General features: G+C 46.1%; 2 protein-coding genes across 3 annotated transcripts in view; both read left to right on the top strand.

Moving 5' to 3' along the window:
* Nucleotides 1-592: 592 nt before the first annotated feature.
* cops7a (COP9 constitutive photomorphogenic homolog subunit 7A) lies at nucleotides 593-5,242 on the top strand. 2 transcript variants are annotated; one of them, XM_048239071.1, is made up of 7 exons: nucleotides 593-753; nucleotides 1,019-1,183; nucleotides 1,433-1,508; nucleotides 1,619-1,707; nucleotides 3,017-3,219; nucleotides 4,477-4,582; nucleotides 4,838-5,242. In XM_048239071.1, exons 1-7 carry the CDS (start codon nucleotides 730-732, stop codon nucleotides 4,892-4,894), a joined length of 720 nt encoding a protein of 239 aa, XP_048095028.1. In that variant the 5' UTR covers nucleotides 593-729; the 3' UTR covers nucleotides 4,895-5,242. The 2 variants fall into 2 exon arrangements, with proteins under 2 accessions (XP_048095028.1, XP_048095038.1); XM_048239081.1 differs by lacking the exon at nucleotides 1,019-1,183.
* Nucleotides 5,243-6,255: 1,013 nt separating this feature from the next.
* The window catches only part of prss56 (serine protease 56), a 13,870-nt gene continuing 1,148 nt past the window's right edge, over nucleotides 6,256-18,977 (top strand). Inside the window, exons 1-15 of the mRNA XM_048238439.1 lie at nucleotides 6,256-10,948; nucleotides 12,440-12,598; nucleotides 12,884-13,141; nucleotides 13,654-13,843; nucleotides 14,190-14,298; nucleotides 14,526-14,682; nucleotides 15,072-15,214; nucleotides 15,555-15,714; nucleotides 15,883-16,071; nucleotides 16,476-16,640; nucleotides 17,142-17,326; nucleotides 17,672-18,149; nucleotides 18,348-18,410; nucleotides 18,536-18,642; nucleotides 18,929-18,977. The exon at nucleotides 18,929-18,977 is cut by the window's right edge and continues 1,148 nt beyond it. Coding sequence (XP_048094396.1) covers nucleotides 10,849-10,948; nucleotides 12,440-12,598; nucleotides 12,884-13,141; nucleotides 13,654-13,843; nucleotides 14,190-14,298; nucleotides 14,526-14,682; nucleotides 15,072-15,214; nucleotides 15,555-15,714; nucleotides 15,883-16,071; nucleotides 16,476-16,640; nucleotides 17,142-17,326; nucleotides 17,672-18,149; nucleotides 18,348-18,410; nucleotides 18,536-18,642; nucleotides 18,929-18,977 — 2,512 coding nt within the window. The 5' untranslated portion in view covers nucleotides 6,256-10,848. The remainder of the gene's footprint in view (nucleotides 10,949-12,439; nucleotides 12,599-12,883; nucleotides 13,142-13,653; nucleotides 13,844-14,189; nucleotides 14,299-14,525; nucleotides 14,683-15,071; nucleotides 15,215-15,554; nucleotides 15,715-15,882; nucleotides 16,072-16,475; nucleotides 16,641-17,141; nucleotides 17,327-17,671; nucleotides 18,150-18,347; nucleotides 18,411-18,535; nucleotides 18,643-18,928) is intronic.

The raw sequence follows: 18,977 nt of genomic DNA, 5'->3' as shown, positions 1-18,977 counted from the left end.
TGTAGTGCTCTGCTCTGTGAACTTGCTTCTCTTGCTCTGTGAAAAGCTTCCTTCACTCTATATTTTCACTTAAAATGCCTTGGTCACAATAAAATGCCTTGGTTACTCTGTTTGTCTGCTGACTACTGTCCCTGATAGAGATCACTTAACAGTTTCTTGCTGTTGTCTCTGGGCGTTGATAGCAGACATGACATGTTCATGGCCAAACAGATCTCTGATGCTTGGTGCTTGGTAACCTGTTGATAAGATCTGGTGCACGAAACAAGACAAGGAATGCAGTTGTGGTGCATTTTTCACATTTGTCACTGATCAATCCAAGGTAATTTCTGTATAATTCAGGGTCGTAGGCCTTTTGTGAAATATCCACAGATATTCAGAAAGCTTCTATCCACAATAAACAATACATCAGCCATCAAGCTGAGACACTAAATAACTAAATTCATAAATGCCTTATTGTAAGTTGTCAAATCAGTTGATCCTAGTCCTACTAAGATTATGAGCACTATTTTACCATTTGCCCCTACGCCCTTGTGATGAGACGACACAGATGAAGACGCTCCAGCACAGCATACACTGTGTAATAAGTATGCGCATGCGCTCACAGGCTGCCACAACAATCCATGTGTTGTCTGGCTAGGTGGCTACTGTAACATGTAGAAATAGATAAATTATTGTCCTGAAGTTGCATCATTTAGATTAAAACAGGCGACTATAATTGTCACTATCTTAATGCAGTTACCTGGATACTTGAAGGTGGGATTAAATTAATTTGCAATATCAAGTTATTTCAAGTTGTTAGTTAACATCCTTAGGAGGATAACGTTATCTAAAGAATCTTTGATAAACCGTATCAAATTTTAACAACGACTAGTTGCTAACTAACCTTGACAATGTAGGCTAATACTGCTTTTTGACATCGTTTGCTAATAACAAAAAAAAAAACTCTTTGACAGTTGATTGAACAAGTCTAAATTTGCCGTTTCAACGGTGTAATAAGCATTTTGTTGCCCGAAAACAGATGGATGGAGGACAAACTTCAAAAGTCAACATTCAATTGGAGCGATTTGTTGTACTTGCCAAAAAGGCTAAAGGTCCTGCTCTAGTTGTCCTCATAAAACAGCTTTTATATGCACCTGGAGTTTACGTATTTGGGGAATTCTTGGATCTCCCTTGTGTGCAAAAGGTAACATTACTCAGCTTGATAATGTTCTTGTCAGCGTAATTTGGATGTCGAAAATATTGTTTTCAAAATGTAAGTGTCTTCACAAGTGATTCTCAAAATGCACCACTAGGTGTCTCTGTTTTCAAACTGACTGGCAATAGTCTGTCTCTTGTCTTTCAACTATTGACAAGCTTGAATGGAATATGAGAAAATTTACTTTTTAATTAAGCAATTAATTCCTGTCTACCTTAACTTTTTTTTTTTTTTAAGTTATCTGCAGGCTCCAGTAAAGGCTACTGTGAGCTTTTGAACGTGTTTGCTTATGGTACCTTCAAAGACTACAAAGGTTAGCAAACTGATAACATTCCGATTGGCCTACCGCAAATGTCTATGGCCAATGTCTATGGCCATTAGATTGACATTGAAATCACTGATAATCCCTTTGTTTTCTTTCAGAAAAGAAGAATGATCTACCACCTTTGACTGAAGTTCAGAAGAACAAACTGAGACACTTGACAATAGTCAGCTTAGCTGCTAAAATGAAGGTATTGTATTCTTCATAAGGGCGGCTTGGCTTTGTAGTGGTTTAAGGACAATAGTAGAATCATTGCTGCTTCAGCCCATTTGTTCAAGGAACCGTTCACAAAGCGTTTTTGGATATTGAAATATTTTGCACGGTGCTGGTGAAATATTAGGAACTAGAGTATCGTTGCCCATAGATGTCGATTCATCCTGATCTTACCATGTAATCTAGTCCAAGTTTGTCTTTTACCTTGTCTCTTCCACTGCTCCTTTCTCTCTGTTTGTGAAACACCAGCTAGCTGTTTGGCCTTCCCTCTGACTCTGTGAAAAAGCCAGCCTCTCACAACCCTCCGCCCACACACACACACACACACACACACACACACACAGGCAAATGTGAATTCCTCCAAAGGTGGTGGGTAGTAGGGCTTTCAGCGGCAGTCTTTGAAAGTGTACACTATTGCAAGGCTTTTACATCACTCAGCCAGTTAGTTTGCTTGAGGGCAAATTAGACCGTGATGAAGCATATCTGACTTTTTTCAGAGCAATGATGCTTTTTTTTTACAGAAATGTCTCACTCGTGTGGACATGTAAAATAAAGACAGCAGTGTTAGACAGAATATGAAAACTCTCTATTGATCCTCATGTCAGTGAAAGCCCTCACATTCCTTTTCCTGTGGAACACAAAACGAGCCAGTATACAAACTCTGTATTCTAGATCAGTGGTTCTCAACCGGTGAGCCGCCCGAGGCACATAAACACTTGTGAATGAAAATATGAGCGTATGAGAATAAATACCCCTGCTAATATACCGTAATCATGTGTATGAGATTCATCTTAATCAGTAACCATTAGTCAGAGTGCCTTGGCATTTTGGTTTGGCCTTTGGTGTGCCTTAGCCCCCAAAAGGTTGAGAACCTCTGTTCTAGATTACAGTATGACTTTCTTTCTCGTATATCAAAGTAAATGGTTAGAATTTTTTTCTGCCCACTTCCATACCACTCAATGATTCTCTTATTCTCCCCCCGAGTGTTTCTCTCTGATACTGTAAGACGTAGAGTAGGTTTTAGAATTTGTATTACATTTTTGGGAGAACTGAGCCATACTCTCACAAAATGTACTGTACGGTTGTACATTTTCCATGTACACTTTCCATACCAAGATGCATTTTTTACATTCAGGCACTCGATTTCAGTTGTTTCTGTATCATGACTTGTCAAAAGAAACATCCATATTCATAATTCAATAATTAATAGGATTCCCCCTACTCACCTCCTCTCTCTCTCTCTCTCTCTCTCTCTCTCTCTCTCTCTATCTCTCTCTCCCTGGCAGTGTATCCCATACTCGTTGCTGCTGGCGGAATTGGAGCTGGCCAGTGTGAGGCAGCTGGAGGACCTGATCATCGAGGCGCTGTACGCCGACGTGATCTGGGGCAAGCTGGACCGGTGCAGGCAGCAGCTGGAGGTGGACTCCTGCCTGGGCCGCGACATCCAGCCTACGGACCCCGGACACCTGGTGTCCACCCTGCAGCAGTGGTGAGGGACACAGAGCCTCTCCGATCAGAGCATACATTACACACAGCACTTTACTGAGGAGAAACTGATGTCACTGATAACATGCCTCTGAGAATGTCTAATTGATACATCACTGTTAATGTACATTGCAGATGATTATATTAAAGGAGAATTCCGGTGTGATATTGACCTAAAGTGTATTGAAACATGATACCGAGTGTGAACGGATGTCTCATAGCCCATCTCGGCTTGTCCCCTGCACTCCAAAATCTGGCGCTAGTTAACCGATGCTACCAACAGCTTTTTCAATAGTGGTGCCGACATCGGCTAGCCATGCAAATAAATCACTGTTTTACACCCATTTCCACGATTGGCTCAATGTATCTCCCACACTTCATTGAGTAACTTTGAAAAGCACTGACATTTAAAAAAGCGAGACATTGAGAACTTTGAATCTTCACTGGTAGTTTACTTACAAGGCGATTTATTTAGACAGTATCTTCCGTTCGTTTACGTTTAAGCGTTTGCAGGCCATCTTGAATTTAGTCAGATTCCGATAAATTCCGGCGATGCTACTGGAAGAATGAACATGGTATGATATTTTTGAAATCTGATTCCTTATCAAAATAATTCAGTGGACTAAATGCAAGATGGATTCCAAACGTTAAACTTCGTGAAGATACTGTCTGTATAAATCGTCTTGTAAGTAAACTACCAATGCTTTTTCAAAGTTCTCAATGTCTCGTTTTAAATGTCAGGGCCCCTCGAAGTCTACCAATGAAGTGTGGAGATACATTGAGCCCTCGTAAATGGGTGTAAAACAGTGATTTATTTGCATGGCTAGCCCGCGATGTCAAGCACCACTATTGAAAAGCTGTTGGTAGCATCGCTAACTAGCGCCAGATTTTGGAGTGCAGGGGACAAGCGAAGATGGGCTATGAGACATCGTTCACACTCGTATCATGTTTCAATGCACTTTAGGTCAATATCACACCGGAATTCTCCTTTAAGTTCAATTACATTAGTTTAAAGATTAGTTTTAAGTGTTAGTTTAACACAGTGTTAAATTACACTCAAGTTGGGCTGGATTGCATAAATGAAAGCAGGTTCATGTCCATAGCACATCCTCTGTCCGGCTCCGGCTGAGGAGAAGACTCTGGTGCCAAATCTGATGGCCATTTCCCACTCATTCTAGTCAGGGAACACAGGCCAGACTTCCCTCCTTGCATGCCAAACTGAGGCTCTGTGCCTTTGCTGTCCGTTACCTCGTCTGTGCAGGTGTAGCAGCTGTGAGAAGGTCTTGGACGCCATTGAGCTGCAGCTGGACCGGGTTGGTCAGTTTGTGGACCAACGGACGATGACACAGCAGCAGGTGGAGGAGGAGGTCAGTCAGTACCAGGCCTCATGATATAGGAGATATCACATGATGGAATTCAGGAGCCACATTGCAATCATTGAAAGTTATTGTAATCGAGAGCAGTCTAGCAAGCAACTCCAGAGTATTTCACTAATTCATTATCTTACTGAGTGAGTCTTGAGTAGCTAAAAATTCTCCATTCAGTCTTTGTCACACTGCATACGTCTGTCTATTGGGTCTGTATGGAAGTGCAAAGGTAGCAGGTAGTTAATCTGTCTGTAGGCCAGACGCATCCAGAAGGTGCTGGCATCCACCCCTGCTGCTGCAGAAGCTCCCTGATGCCTGGACAGAGGCCACACATCTCACCTGCTGCCACCTGCCAGCCAGTCCTATGCCTCCAACATCCAAGTGCAAACATTAGAGGTGAAGTTCATGGACATTTTCCGTTATTTTACAGTCCTGATCTGTAACTCCTTAAGAGTTCATGTAAAAGCAGGACCACTCTTAAGTCACTCGTTCCTGTTTGATTGTGGGCGAGGAACAGCTGTGTTCTTTATTTCGTTCAGTGAATGAAAGAGCCAAAGTTCATACAGCTCTTCTTATTAAGGAAAAAAAATATTATTTTATTTTATTCTTTTTAAAATGAATCACATTATAAAATTCCAACATTATAAAATGTTGTGCTGAGATGTTGTGTGGACAGTCATTCTTCCCAAATTTTCCCAACTCTTTTCCTGACAAAAAAGCAAGGATGGATCCAAAAAGACAAGACGTCCCTGATCGAATGTTCTCTGGAGAGACACTTGCTCTGTCTCTCTCTCTCTCTCTCTCTCTCTCTATCTCTGTGTCTCTCTCTCTGTCTCTCCCCGACATGTTGGGAACCAGTTTTCTCCCTTGCCTCTGATTTACCCCACTGACCTACTTCTTCAATTGTTCTTGATGTGAAACAATGGGCCAAATGGTTTCATAACCACACACAATACCTGCGTGTTATTCAACACGATTGTTGTAAAGCTTTGTGTGTGTGTGTGATTTTATTATTGCGATGTGATTGTGTGGGCTGTGCTCTGTTGTGATTTGCTTTATGTAACCTCGTTGTGGTACCGTGCCCACCTCCCCCACTCCCCCAAGCAGGGGGTTACAAAACCTCAGTCTCACACACACACACACAGACACACACACACACACACACACACACGCACACACACACACACACACACACACACACACACACACACACACACACACACACACACACACACACACACACACACACACACACAAACACACGCACTCGCTGGAGGCTCCGTGACACCCCTCTGTTTGTGGTGGCACGGTACTGCGTCAATCCCCTGAGCCATAAAAACATGAATTATTTCACATATTCACCCCCAACACACACACACACACACACACACACACACACACACACACACACACACACACACAAACACACACACACACATTCCCTTCTCCCCCCAGGCTCTCATGCTTCCCATGCCATTGTCAGAGGGGGGGTTGTGACCAGTCCTCCAACTAGGGGTTAATTGCATGAAGAAAATAGTAATCTGCACAATTAGCTCAGGTTGGGGACTGGTGATGGATGGCTCCTGAGATTCCTCTGGCCGGACTAATGAGAGAGGGGTTGGGGAGGGGAGGTTGGGGTGGGGTGGAGGGGACATAGGCCCCATGCTCGGACACTCAGGTCCTGTATGGACGCAATGTGAAGTATGCTCCCCACATGCCATACATTCACGGCCTCTCTCTGTCCAGAGGGTCAGCTCTTCCACTCTGTAGCACCTCTTACCCATATGAGGCCCCGGACCACGGTGCACTTCATAGCGACCTGTCGATTAACACCTGCTGATTTTTACCTGGTGGTGTAGGGAGGTCTGAGGTTTGCACTTCCTCCATGTGTTGCATAAAAACATTTTATTAGAGCTTAAGTTTATCACTCATCTATTTCTTTGTTATTGTAGTAAAACTTGTCTTATGTCATCCATCTGTGTGAGGCTGTGTCTGTGCACGTTGTTTGAGGTGTTGCTGTTTATTTACTTCTGAAGCCCACGGAGAGCTTAAAGGACTGCCATGTGCTAGCATCTTCTCTTGTTTTTTTTTTTCACTCTGTCCAGTTGCCCTGTCTCTCTCTCTCCATCTCTCTGTCTTTCCCTCTCTCTCTCACTCTTTCTCTCTTGCTCTCTCTTTCTCTCTCTCTCTCTGACACACACCCATTCATTCCTTTTTTATGCTGTGATCAGCATCCTGGGTCTGGAGTTCCTCTGAGCGAGCTGTATAGAGAGAAGGGAGAGAAAAAGAGAGAGAGGGAGAGGGGGAGACCCGTTGTGGTGGGCCAGGGTCAGAGAAAGAGAGAGTGAGACAGAGAAAGAGAGAGAGAGAGATAGACAGAGGGATAGACAGAGAGAGAGAAAGAGAGGAGCGAGCTGAGGGCAGAGTAATCAAAGGACATCAAAGGGAGCGGAGGGATGAAAGCGTGCTCACTCTCTGCCTGAGTTGGCTTACAGATCCCCACTGCCATTGTGCCCCGCTAGTGCATGTAGGGGCCTGGAACACAGGGCGGCTCGCGGCTCTGTTGTGATCGTCCAAAAGGGGAGGAGAGGAAGGTTCTCCTGACTCTGTGTTCCTCTTTCCGTTCTCCCTCCCTCTCTCCCTCCCTCATCCTTTCTTCCTCTCTCGTTCTTTCTTTCTCTCACTCGGTCTCCTGGTGTTCCTCTCCTTTCGGCTCTCACCCTCTCTCTCTCTCTGTAACATGCCGCCCACTTTCAAAGCAGACCCTTCTATTTGACGCGGCAGAAAAAAGTTGGCCACTCACAGTGTTCCCCGACCACCCCCACCCCCACTCCTCTCCCCACCCTGACACGTATGTTGGCAATGTGAATTCCTCCGTCAGCACTGTGGGGGCCTGATGGAGGTGGAGCGGGCGGCGTCCTTTGAAAGTGTCTCCATGCTGCTGGGAGACCTCTTCATCACTCAGCCGCTTAGTTGGCTTGAGGATGACTCCAATTTGCGTCTTCTGAAGGGCCATCAGTATTCATAGGCTGATTTTGTGTGTGTGTGTGTGTGTGTGTGTGTGTGTGTGTGTGTGTGTGTGTGTGTGTGTGTGTGTTGGGGATACTCTAGACAGTGATCATCAGTCACGTCCATCACGGCTTGTCCTTGCCATGTTTGTTGGAGTGATGTAGGAACACTAGGAAACAGAAGGTCCTAATAATGACTAAGAATAACCATGCTTCACTCATTCATCTGCACCTCCTACACCACCTCAAAAGAAACTGTCTTTTTGGTGCTTCCACCTCTCCATCTACTCTGCTTTCAGAAGCACAGTGGCAGTTTGGTTGGAGTTGAGTCAAGGATAGAGAGTGACTTCACACCTTGATACGTTATGCTGCAGATGCACCAGAACAATTAGTGAGCCTTACTGTAGCTCAGCTCAGCTGTGGTTTGGTTTGTGTTGGACCTCAGATAGAAGTAAAAGCTTCTGCCGGTTGAAATGTTAATAGATATCTGGAGTTCATTGATGTAAACTTTTTTTATGTGTTGGTATGTAATAGCTTGATTATACCCATGATTAGCTCCTGAATTCATGCACCAATCTTACACCCTAAAACTTTATTATTTATTGTTATGTTAAACGTTTTGTCTGGGAACAAGACAATGCATTGAAATTCATTCGGGCAGATCCGCCTAGACACTCAACAATTTTATAAATCACCAAAAAATCCAGGAACCAATCACAACCACTTATCTAGTCTCCCTCGTCTACCTCTTTCCTCTCCACTTCCCTCTCTCTCCTCCTCTTCCTCCTCTTCCTCTTCTACCACTTCTCCTACCATACCTGACTAGTACTTAATATGTAGGCACTCCTATCCTCTAGTACTAGTTTTGACAGATGCAGTGGCAACTCCTTTATAGTTACCAAATTGATAGCCAAGGAGCCAGAAGTGAACACACATGGATGGCTATAAAAGCTGTGCTTTCATTATACAACTAAACACAACAAAATACATTTATAACCCTTGAACCAGCTCCTTACTACTCAATGGTAAGATCTCAATGGCGATGCAGCGTTTGTTTGAACCTCCAACAGCACGGCGTATCTGGTTACCTCCCAAAAACGTCCACAAATACCCTTATGTTTCTGTGAAAGAATGGTCTCCTCACTTTGGATAAAAGTGTCTGCCAAGTGAAAAATGTAAACAGTTATTTGGTATAGGGCAGGCTGTATACAACAACAACTGAGCACTGCTTTTCTACATCCCCATTGGCTACGCTTGAGGTGTCCATTTTAAAAGACATGGACATGTATATTTAATACATGATAAAAATAAAAAAATTTTTCTTTGAAATGGAATAAGCAGCTACCTTTAAAACCTTTGTTTACTGCAAAAGAAGTGTTTTGCAGTACTTGTGTGTTTGGTGTTTAATATACCAACATAAGTTTAATTTCACCCCTGGTTACACCCCATGAAATCGAAAATGAACTACTTTTTTATTTCCTTTCCAGCCATCCGAAAGAATACTTTGTCAGGGTTAATCCAAAGCTGTATTTATTAGAATTGACTTTTTGCATGTTTACAGATGATGAAAATGAAGTCTCAACAAAACCAGTTATGAAATGAAAGTTAAAGTTTGCTGTGACCGTCCCCATGTTTGTTTGAGTCGTTGATGCACATACGGCCCAGTGGAGATCAGATGTTCTCAAGAACTAGGGCATCTGCACCGAGACTTAATTAGAACAATGACAACAATACTAAACGCAGCAGAAAAACACAGAGGCATCACTAATTGAACAGGCCGAGTGTCAAGGATCATGGACGAGGCCTTCAGCTGTGTGTAGCACCCCTCAGATGGCTCTGTCTCAGGGTTATGGGGGTTCAGAAAACATCTAGTGCTAGTCTAGACCTGCAGCTTGGTGCATTATTTAGAAGGATGAAGCACGGCTCTCTCAAGTCAATCAGGGACCTTGAACACTAAAGTGAATGACTTCAATGCAAAATGAATGTTCTTGATCATTCCAAGAAATTTCAGCCGTAAACAGCTTCCTCGAAATATCATTCCAGAACAGTATCTTCATTCGGCAAATGGGACGTTTTGTTATTGTTATTATTATTATTATGTTTTTTTCCCTGAGACACGCTGCTGGAGTTCCTTAGTGTAATACATTTGCCCAGCCAAAAGTGAGATGAGTTGAGAAAGAGATATGAATAAACAATATTTTAATGGAGGGGATGAAAGCGTGAAAGGGATCAATAGGGGCGGCGAGGCTGTGATCGCTGAGGCTGGCTTTGAAGTGGCGATGCTCTGAGGGACAGGGAATACAATGCCCCCTTTCAGCTCGCCACTGAACGGCAGACGCTCTGTATCACTCTCCCTCCCTCCCTCCCCTCTCTCTCCCTCCCTCTCTCTCTCACTCTCACTTCATGCATTCTCTCTCACACACATAAACATACACACAGTTTTGCACTTTTTTTTTCGTTTTGCACTTCTCAGCTCACTTTCTGCTTGTTTCTGACAAGCAATGCCGTAACAGACTGCATGTGTCAATATCTGTAATTAGTATAGTGTGGTTAGAAGTATCTTCTCCACAAAATCTCTCTCCCACTCACTCTCTCTGCAACATTAATGAATTCAAACAACCCACCCCTCCTCCGTTTACCTCCCAGCCCCCTCCTCTCTCTCTCACTCTCTCTCTCGCTCTCTCTGTCTCTCTGTTATTCCCCTCCCTTCACAAAACCAAACCTCTTTTTCATTTCCAGCCTTGGCAAGTGCCACTCCATTTGCTCTCCCTGTCTTAATGAATTCAGCTGTTTGTGTATTGGCCGCGGGAGCATCCCTCCTCCTGAGACCTCCCACTGCCCCCACCCCTCTAGGCCTGGCCTCCCCTCCCTTGTTGGGACGCTCTCTATATATACCCAATGCCGCTCAACACACCTATTGTTCCTCTAAGTAAACTTGTAGGCAGATGCTCTGTTTCGTAGTGTGGCAGGCTAAGTTGAGGTAACTGAGGAAGTGGGAGATAGATATTCACCCGGTCAGCCACACATAACGACAGCCCCTTCCAGGCAGACGTCTAGGAGCCTTGTGGAGAAGCTACCCTGCCGTTGGCCTTTCTCTCTCTCCATCTCTCTCTCTAGAGATCCGGTCAGACACGTGGAGGCTGTATTCCTCTGTGTCTTGTCTGTGCTGTGTTTTCTGAGCCCCTCAGGCTTGTGTTTGCGCTGCGTTGCTGCGACTGCATCCTTGTCCGCTTTCCGTGAGGTGGTCGTGGATGCGGGATGCTGCTGCTTCTGGGGCTGCTGCTGATGCTGCTGGACCGCAGCTGTGCCGCGCCGGCTGCCAGAGAGGTCTACAGGATGCCACAGAGTGCACTCAAAGGTAAGACTCCGTGGACACTGCTGCCTGTGGGCTGCACACAGAATGCTGTGGTTCATGCAGGGGGTCAGGAGCATAGGTGGAGCTGGAGGATCTTGGGTAGAGGCTGGAGGGTTGGGCTGGAGGGTCTTGGCTAGAGGCTGTTTCTAGAGTTGCCCCCTGGAACTATACTGGACCCTGGCTCAATTGCAGCGTAGGCAGCATGCAACTGCTGTGCACGAGTCTGGAGATTTGCTGGTGTCAAGGCTATGTCCATCTCCATAACCAAACCAACCTCTAGAAGGCCAGTGGATTGACTCTGGTTTATCACTGCATTTATGCCAGCTTGAATTTTAAACCTTTGTAATGGGCTAATCTTCCTCCATATCCATGCAGTTACAGTCTATGGTATTTGCATGTGTATCTGGTTATCTTGCAGCCTACCATAGATTAAAAGGGACATGTGCATCTGTTGGAGAGAGAACCATTCAGTAGGAAGTGACAAGTCTTGTACCAAGACAGAGTGAGTGATGGCAATGCATTCATCTTTAAAATAGAGGCCTGTCTTGTTGCTCACAAGGTCATACTATTGGTTATGTCATTTGAAGTTAATCAACAGGTGTTTTCCCATGCAACAAGTATAAAGAATGCTGCCCTCATCCTGAAGTTATCATTGCATTCTGCTCAGTTGGGCCAGAGTTCTCGGATTATGTCAGGTCGTTATTTGGAATATTTGAATGTTATTTCAATATGCAAATGGCAGATCTGCAATTACAAACCCTCTGTGATGCAAAACTGAATTGTGAACTCAGCAGGCATTTGGCAAATCAACAATGAGACTGAACAGGCATGCACACCAAACGAGAGTGCTCATGGTGGACGATGACGCAAAAGGGTGCTCAGCTACGATTCTTGCTTAGGTCAGTAATAATGTGGCGCTGCCGTGAGGAGAGTGAGGGACATTCCTCTGGACCGTAGCGGTGTCGCAGGGGGGGTGTCACAGGGCCGAGCGGAGCTGTGTTCTTCCGCTGGCTGCAGTTCGCCGGGGCTGTGGCCTGGCCCTCTCTAATTAAGCCTCAATCAGCTTTGTAGTCGTTAGGGGTTCGGAGCGGCTCAGCCTGTGGCGTGGGGTTGGGGGGGGGGGGGGGGGGGGGGGGGCTGCCGGCATGTTTGAAGCGAGCCGCTGGCGTCCTCACCAGCGCTCTGAGCGTGAGCTCGCTCTCCGCTGTGGCGGCAAATTAAAACAAAATACACTCAAAGAGCAGGGTGAACAACACACACACACACAGGCACACAGCGAGACAGGACTTTCCCACACTCACTGGTTGTTATGCCATCTACTCTAATGTTGTCTCTATTATGTACTCTAATGTTGACCCATTGTTCAGAAGCAATATTTTGAGTTAGACTATTAGCTGTTGCAAATAGGGAAAAATCGAACGTTTAGTCTAACAATTTTTTTCTCTATGTTTCTCTCTCTCTCTCTACATGTCCTTTTCTCTGGCCGTGTGGTAGCTCTGTCAGACCGCGGCACGGTGGTGCTGGAGGCAGCTCTGACGAGTGCTCTGTCTGCGCTGGAGAGGGCCATGTCGGAGCGTAGTCGGGCTGAAGCTGGTTGCCGTGGCTGCGTACCCTGCCTCTTTCAGGACTGCGGACAGCGCTCAGGCCCTTGCTGTAAGAGCACCTACAGACCCATGCATTCAACACAGCAGCACAAACTGCCATACTGTATCTGCATGCATGCACTGTATGGCTTCACATGTAAAGAATCACTGTAGGAAGCAAATCATGACTATGACACATTTGCATGCATCCTTCTATGCCCAGAAGTAGTCCTATAATAGTCTGCATTGTAAGGCTAAAAAGGTATTTGAATATATGCATAGGAGTGTAAATCTGATCATCTTCCTGCTCTAGCTGCTATGCCCTCTGACATCACGTCCTGTCTGGTCCTTGCAGCTTCCTCCGAGTCGGAGACGGCGGCGGAGCCCAGCTGCGAGCTGGTGGCACGGGCACAGAAGCTGACCAGCGAGTCCGAACGCAGCTGGGCACTGAGCCAGGCCTGCGGCTACTACCGGCGGCGGTGCCCGCCCTCCGAGCTGGGCAAGGAGAGCTGCGTGCGCATCATGGGCGAGAGCTGCAGTGCCCGTGTGCTCCAGTGCAGCCTGCTCAGCACCATGCAGAACCTGGAGCCCGCCACCCAGACCAGGACCCAGGGTGAGGGGACACACCGTGCGCAGGGTCGCACACATACTGTACAAAGTCACAGAGTGAGTGAGAGAGAGAGACAGAGACAGATACAGATAGAGAGAGAGAGAGAGAGAGAGAGAGAGAGTGAGAGACTGAGAGAAGCATTCAAATAAATCAATCGGTCACATGGTTGCGCAGTAGCTTCAGCCTTCAACTGATACACATGTCAGTGAAGGCTGAAGTGCTACTTTGGGGAGTGGGTTCGGACTAGTGCTGAATGATGTTCCACCATCACACCACATAGAGGCCGTTTTTACCGTCCTTGGTTTTTGTCATGATTTTGGTTTTGATTTGATGTCAGATAAAATGCATCTGCATTCCACTTAAATCCCCAGCTTTACTGTCCAGTCTCTGCACCAGTCATTTGTCAGTGTTTCTGACATCTCTCTCTCTCTCTCTCTTTCTCACCCTCCCTCCACACCCCCCCTCCCCTCTTTCCCTCGCTCGCTCTCTCTCCTCTCCCTCTCCATCCTCTGTAGCGGTGTGTGGGCAGCGCGTTTCCGTTGTCCAGAACCTGACGCAGCCACGCTCCCGGATCGTGGGGGGCTCCCCGGCCTCCCCTGGCAGCTGGCCCTGGTTGGTCAACCTGCAGCTGGATGGAGCCCTCATGTGTGGGGGGGTGCTGGTCGACAGCTCCTGGGTGGTGACCGCTGCCCACTGCTTTGCTGGGTAAGAGCTCTCCTCCAAGGGACTAAAACAGCTCAAATAAGTGGCTAAAATAAGGCAATGGGTTGGTTGTGGTCAGAAGTGAGATTTTATGAAGTCAAATGTTCTCATTTAAATTAAATAAACTGTAGTCATGCTTAGGATTTTGATATGATTTCATGGTAAAAAAGGAAGTTCTTCATGATGCGTAAGCTGGTGTAGGTTTAAACTCTGGGCTTAATATGGTGTGATATACTGTAGATAAATGCTTTGCTAATAAAGTATTTGTATTGGTATGAAGCTTCAGATGAATTCAGATTACTGTGCTGGATCACTGTGTAGCACTGATGTCATAACTTCTGATCTCTAGGAGTCGCAGTGAGCGCTACTGGACGGCTGTGGTGGGCGAGTTTGACATCACAAAGTCCGACCCGGAAGAACAAGTGATGAAGGTCAATCGCATCATCACTCACCCAAAGGTATTCATTTGCGCACCCTGTTTACCTTGTTAATTCAAAACAACAGAATCATGGCACTTACGGTAGCTCCAATGTAGTATTTTGCCATTTTTACAATGAAGTTGTGTTTATGTTTTCTTGTGTTTCCTGTTTAAAGATCTCGTGTTTGACACTTACAGTAACTCTTATGTAGTGTTTTACAATGAAGTGATATTTGACTGATTGTTTGATTGATGTGCTGTCTGCAGTTCAACCCAAAGACATTTAATAACGACATTGCTCTGGTGGAGCTGAGCTCGCCGGTGCTGCTGTCTGAGAGGCTGACTCCCGTCTGCCTGCCCTCCGACATGGAGCCGCCGGTGGGCACGCCCTGCCTGGTGGCCGGCTGGGGATCCCTCTTCGAAGGTAGGCAGAGCAGGGAGAACAGTTGAGGCAACACATCTTCCATGACTTTGGAATGTCGAGTACAGTATATCAATAGGACGTTTGACGCCATAGCGGTGATCATCAATTTACTGTAGTTTAGTGACCAGATGACCAGTCAAGTCAAGTCAACTTTATTTATATAGCACATTTCATACACAGGGGTCCTTGAAAGTGCTTTACATAAATCAAAAGCAAACAGGAATAGAACGGGACAAATTACCATTTTCCAATGAGGAGTAAGTCTAGAACGGGAAAATGATCATTTCTAATTTTCTCCTCTTCCCCCTCTGTTCTTTCCTCTCTCTTATTCTGCCTTCTCTTGTTGTCTTTCTCTCTTCCTTTCTCTATCTCTCCATCTCTGTGTGCAGATGGTCCCTCTGCTGATATAGTGATGGAGGCGAAGGTGCCTCTGCTTCCCCAGAGCACCTGTAAGACGTCGCTGGGGAAGGAGCTGGTCACCAACACCATGTTCTGTGCCGGCTACCTCTCTGGAGGCATCGACTCTTGCCAGGTGGGCAATGAGCTAAAGATCTAATGGCTCTAATGAGAACATTTACATAATGTTCTCTTCTCAAGACCTAAAGATCTAATGGCTCTAATGAGAACATTTACATAATGTCCTCTTCTCAAGACCTAACCTTTCCAATAATAATCTAATGATCACATCTGACGAGTCACATCACTCCAGACATTTTTGCAATCTTTAATTACAGGTAGAATGATTGATGAGTCAATGATTTGATATGGTTAATATTAATTGCAGATGCAGTATAAATAATGTATTCTAAGGATGTTTTTCTGCTATAAACGTCTTGATGACAATAAGGTAATGTGCCCTTTTTTTGGTGCAGGGAGACTCTGGGGGTCCCCTGATCTACCAGGACCGGATGTCGGGGCGGTTCCAGCTCTATGGGATCACCTCGTGGGGGGATGGCTGTGGGGAGAAGGGCAAGCCGGGGGTCTACACCCGAGTCACCGCCTTCTCTGACTGGATCCTTGCTGAGATACAGAGTGAGTGTTCAGAGTCGACGGCCGAGCCGTCTGACACTGCAGTGTGCTTCATGTCTCCTCACTGTGGAGGAGATTCTTAATGATAGCAGTATGTATGTGCAGCGAGTGAACTCCGCATCCTTATGCTGTGCTAACATTGCGTGCGCGTGTGTGCGCGTGCTATTTCAGAGTCGTTCGGTAGCAGGGAGCCCACGTGCCCCGAGCTGCTGAAGACGTCGGAATTGTCGGAGGAGCAGCCGAGCCCAGAGCTGCCCTCGGTGTGCCGCTACTACGCCCTCTCCTGCCCGCCCGGCCTCAGCCCACACGCCTGCAGCCAGCTGGCGCACGACAAGTGCCTGAGCCGCTTCAAAAAGTGCCGTGAGTGTCCACTCCACTGAGCTCTAGTTTCCTGTGTCTGTTCATCGTTTACAATTTGGGTGCCTATTATTCACATTCCTAAGCACAAACGGTCCCCATCCAGAACTCAGTAACACAGTAACCTGTGTTACACACTATTGAATTCTGCATTGGATATTCAACAGAAATACAGAGCCTGGACAATACGATAAATTCACACAAATCTGAGTCAACTCCTAATTTGATTTTTTTTATGGATATATATATATATATATATATATATATATATATATAATATCTTATTATATCACACTCGTTCAGACCTGTTTACCTAACACAGTTGTGTTTGTTCTTTCCCCTGTCCTCACTCCCTCTCTTCTTCTCTTCCTCTCCCTCTCCCTCTCTCTCTCTCTCTCTCCACACAGAGCTCAAGTCATTCCTGCAGACGCTGCTGGACTTGTTGCAGCGGGCAGAGGACTACATCCGGGATAAGGTGGACCTGACCTTCTTCACCCAGACACTGCCTCAGCTGGTGGAGCACATCTACAGCTCCACTCTCACCATCCGCCACCGCCGCCAGGCCCCAGCAGGTACGGCTGCTCACGCACAGACACACACGCACGCATGCGCACATGCACACACATACGAATACACAGACACACACACACACACACACACACACACACACCAACACACATTATTAAATGGACACATTATAAGTCCATGTAATAATAACTGGAGTAGGATAAGATAAGATAATCTAAAGGCAAAGCACTAGCTAATAGCTATGCTGCTGATTGACTGCTGACTCACCTTGTGTTGCCTTTGCATGGTGAAAAGCTGTCAACTATATTACGTAAGCTATATTCTACTGCTAGCGTGATATTAGGATGCAGGACATCAATATGTAAACAAAGTTCATGATTCACACTGCTCTTGTTCAACGGTATCACATTTTTTACTGTCAGCCTGGTTGCTGTTACCTTAAGGCAAAATGTTGATGGTTCTACTCTGCATACAGTTACACTCTGTCACTCAGTTGCTTGAGCTGGTAGTGTTTTGTTTAAAAGGGGTATTTCTTTTTTCAAAAGAACAGATAGTTGGCACGGTTTCCCTGGCTGACCCAGGACTTCATGCCCCGCCACTCTTTGAGACAGTCGGCCCCCTAGTGGAGGACTGGGCTAACTACCTCAGTACCATCGCTGATGATCTGGAGCCAATGGCTGAGGCGCATGCAACCAGGAGACTGCAGAGGGAGGAGGGTCTCTTCTCACAGGTGAGAGAAGCGGTTAGAGAACCGTCCATTTCACCTCATTTCTCCACAGAACAGAAACAGAACACTCCTATTAATACCTTTTCTGATTAAGACACCATCATAACACCCTTTTGTGCATGACTAAAGCTTGTAATGTACTCCTAATGTGATGCATACAAAGTGTTATGTCCGAGGAAACGGTTTTCTTGTGATCGATTTGAGACAGCATCCATATTCTCCACTCCTTCATCATAATACACTATACTAACACACAATAGTGTTTAGTGCACTGTCAAGGAGTACTGTTGCTATTCAGTTGGGTCAAAGGACACGGGTTAAATCTGTTTCTATGGTGATCATTTTCAGACGGAAGAGCCTGCTCTCCACTCGCTGGACGGGGAGTACCGTGCCATGATCTCACTCCTGCGCTCCAAACTGGACTCCCGGGTCATTCCCACCATCCCCAAGCTGGACAGACGCTTCTTCGAGGACGACACCGGCAGACGCCCGCCGCTGACCTCTCAAGAAGAGACCTCCACCTCCTCCACACCTGCCGCTAAGCAGCCCCCTCCAACCCCACCCATCACAGGGATCATGGAGCAGCTAGCAGGAGGCCTGCCATCCTTTCCAACCCCAAGCTCTCCAATGGTGGCCTCCTCCGTGCCCAGAGAGGCCGAGTCTGGCAGCCCAGAGCAGGAGCATGTGGAGGCCCAGGAGAACAGTGGAGGCTCAGCACTGCCCTCTTCTGGCCTGATGCCATCACAGCCCAGAGCAGGACAGGAAGGATTGAGTTTGGACTTGACGCGAAGTGCCTTCACCCAGCCCCCTGCCTCTCCAACAACAGGTGAGAACTCTTTAGGAGACTTGGTGTGATTGACCACGTTTAGAAACAATAATGAACTGAGACAGAACTGGTTGTTTGTGACACCTCACAAATTCAGGCCATGTCTCCTTTGGATTAGTCTTATACATATTGACTGGATAATGACTGAATCACAAAGTTTGTCATTTGAAATACTGATGCCATCCAAATCTTTTTCAGAGAGAAACCACAGAAGAAGAAGAGGTCTACACAAGAGACAAACACCAGGGACAAATGATAAAGGTATCACTTGCTTTTTACACACAACAGTGATACAGTGGTAACCTTGACTTGTCCTTGATACCCTGTATCCAGGTGATGAACTGTAATTGATGACGGGGTATCTGTACTGTTGTGTGTGTTGGCAGCGTGCCCTGGGGTAGCTGAAACAGTCCAGCACGTCACGGTCACCAAGGAGACGTATGGCTGGGTGCTGAGCATCCCTTCCAAGAATCTCAACATGAATTTCCAGGAGGTGAGGACTGTAGCACATGGCACAGCTATACATTTGGATGAGTCACATCTATATCTTTAGATGAGTCACATTTATACCTTTTGATGAGTCACAGCTATACATTTGGATGAATCACATCTATAAATTTGGATGAGTCACATCTATTGGATGCGTTAGGTGCCTGTCACAGAGAAAGACCTACAAATAACAGATACTACAGTTAACAGACAGTTGCCACAGTATTCAGATTGTACCACACAGGTTCAGTCAGCAGTATTCTAAGCCTTGTCAATGTGGGGTATTTCAGGTGCTGGTTGACCTCACCTCCAAGAATGAGAGGGGACTGTACGAGGCTC

The sequence above is a fragment of the Alosa alosa genome, chromosome 1 (assembly GCF_017589495.1).
Source record: "Alosa alosa isolate M-15738 ecotype Scorff River chromosome 1, AALO_Geno_1.1, whole genome shotgun sequence".
Classification (NCBI taxonomy): Eukaryota; Metazoa; Chordata; class Actinopteri; order Clupeiformes; family Clupeidae; genus Alosa; species Alosa alosa.
This window is presented reverse-complemented; position numbering and strand designations above follow the sequence as displayed.

Excerpts from the sequence above, each read along its gene's own strand:
- cops7a (XM_048239071.1), top strand. The coding sequence starts at position 730 with ATGCAGTTACCTGGATACTTGAAG. Across the intron at positions 1,184-1,432 it reads ATCTCCCTTGTGTGCAAAAG|TTATCTGCAGGCTCCAGTAA; the intron begins GTAACATTACTC and ends TTTTTTTTTAAG. Across the intron at positions 1,708-3,016 it reads GCTTAGCTGCTAAAATGAAG|TGTATCCCATACTCGTTGCT; the intron begins GTATTGTATTCT and ends TCTCCCTGGCAG.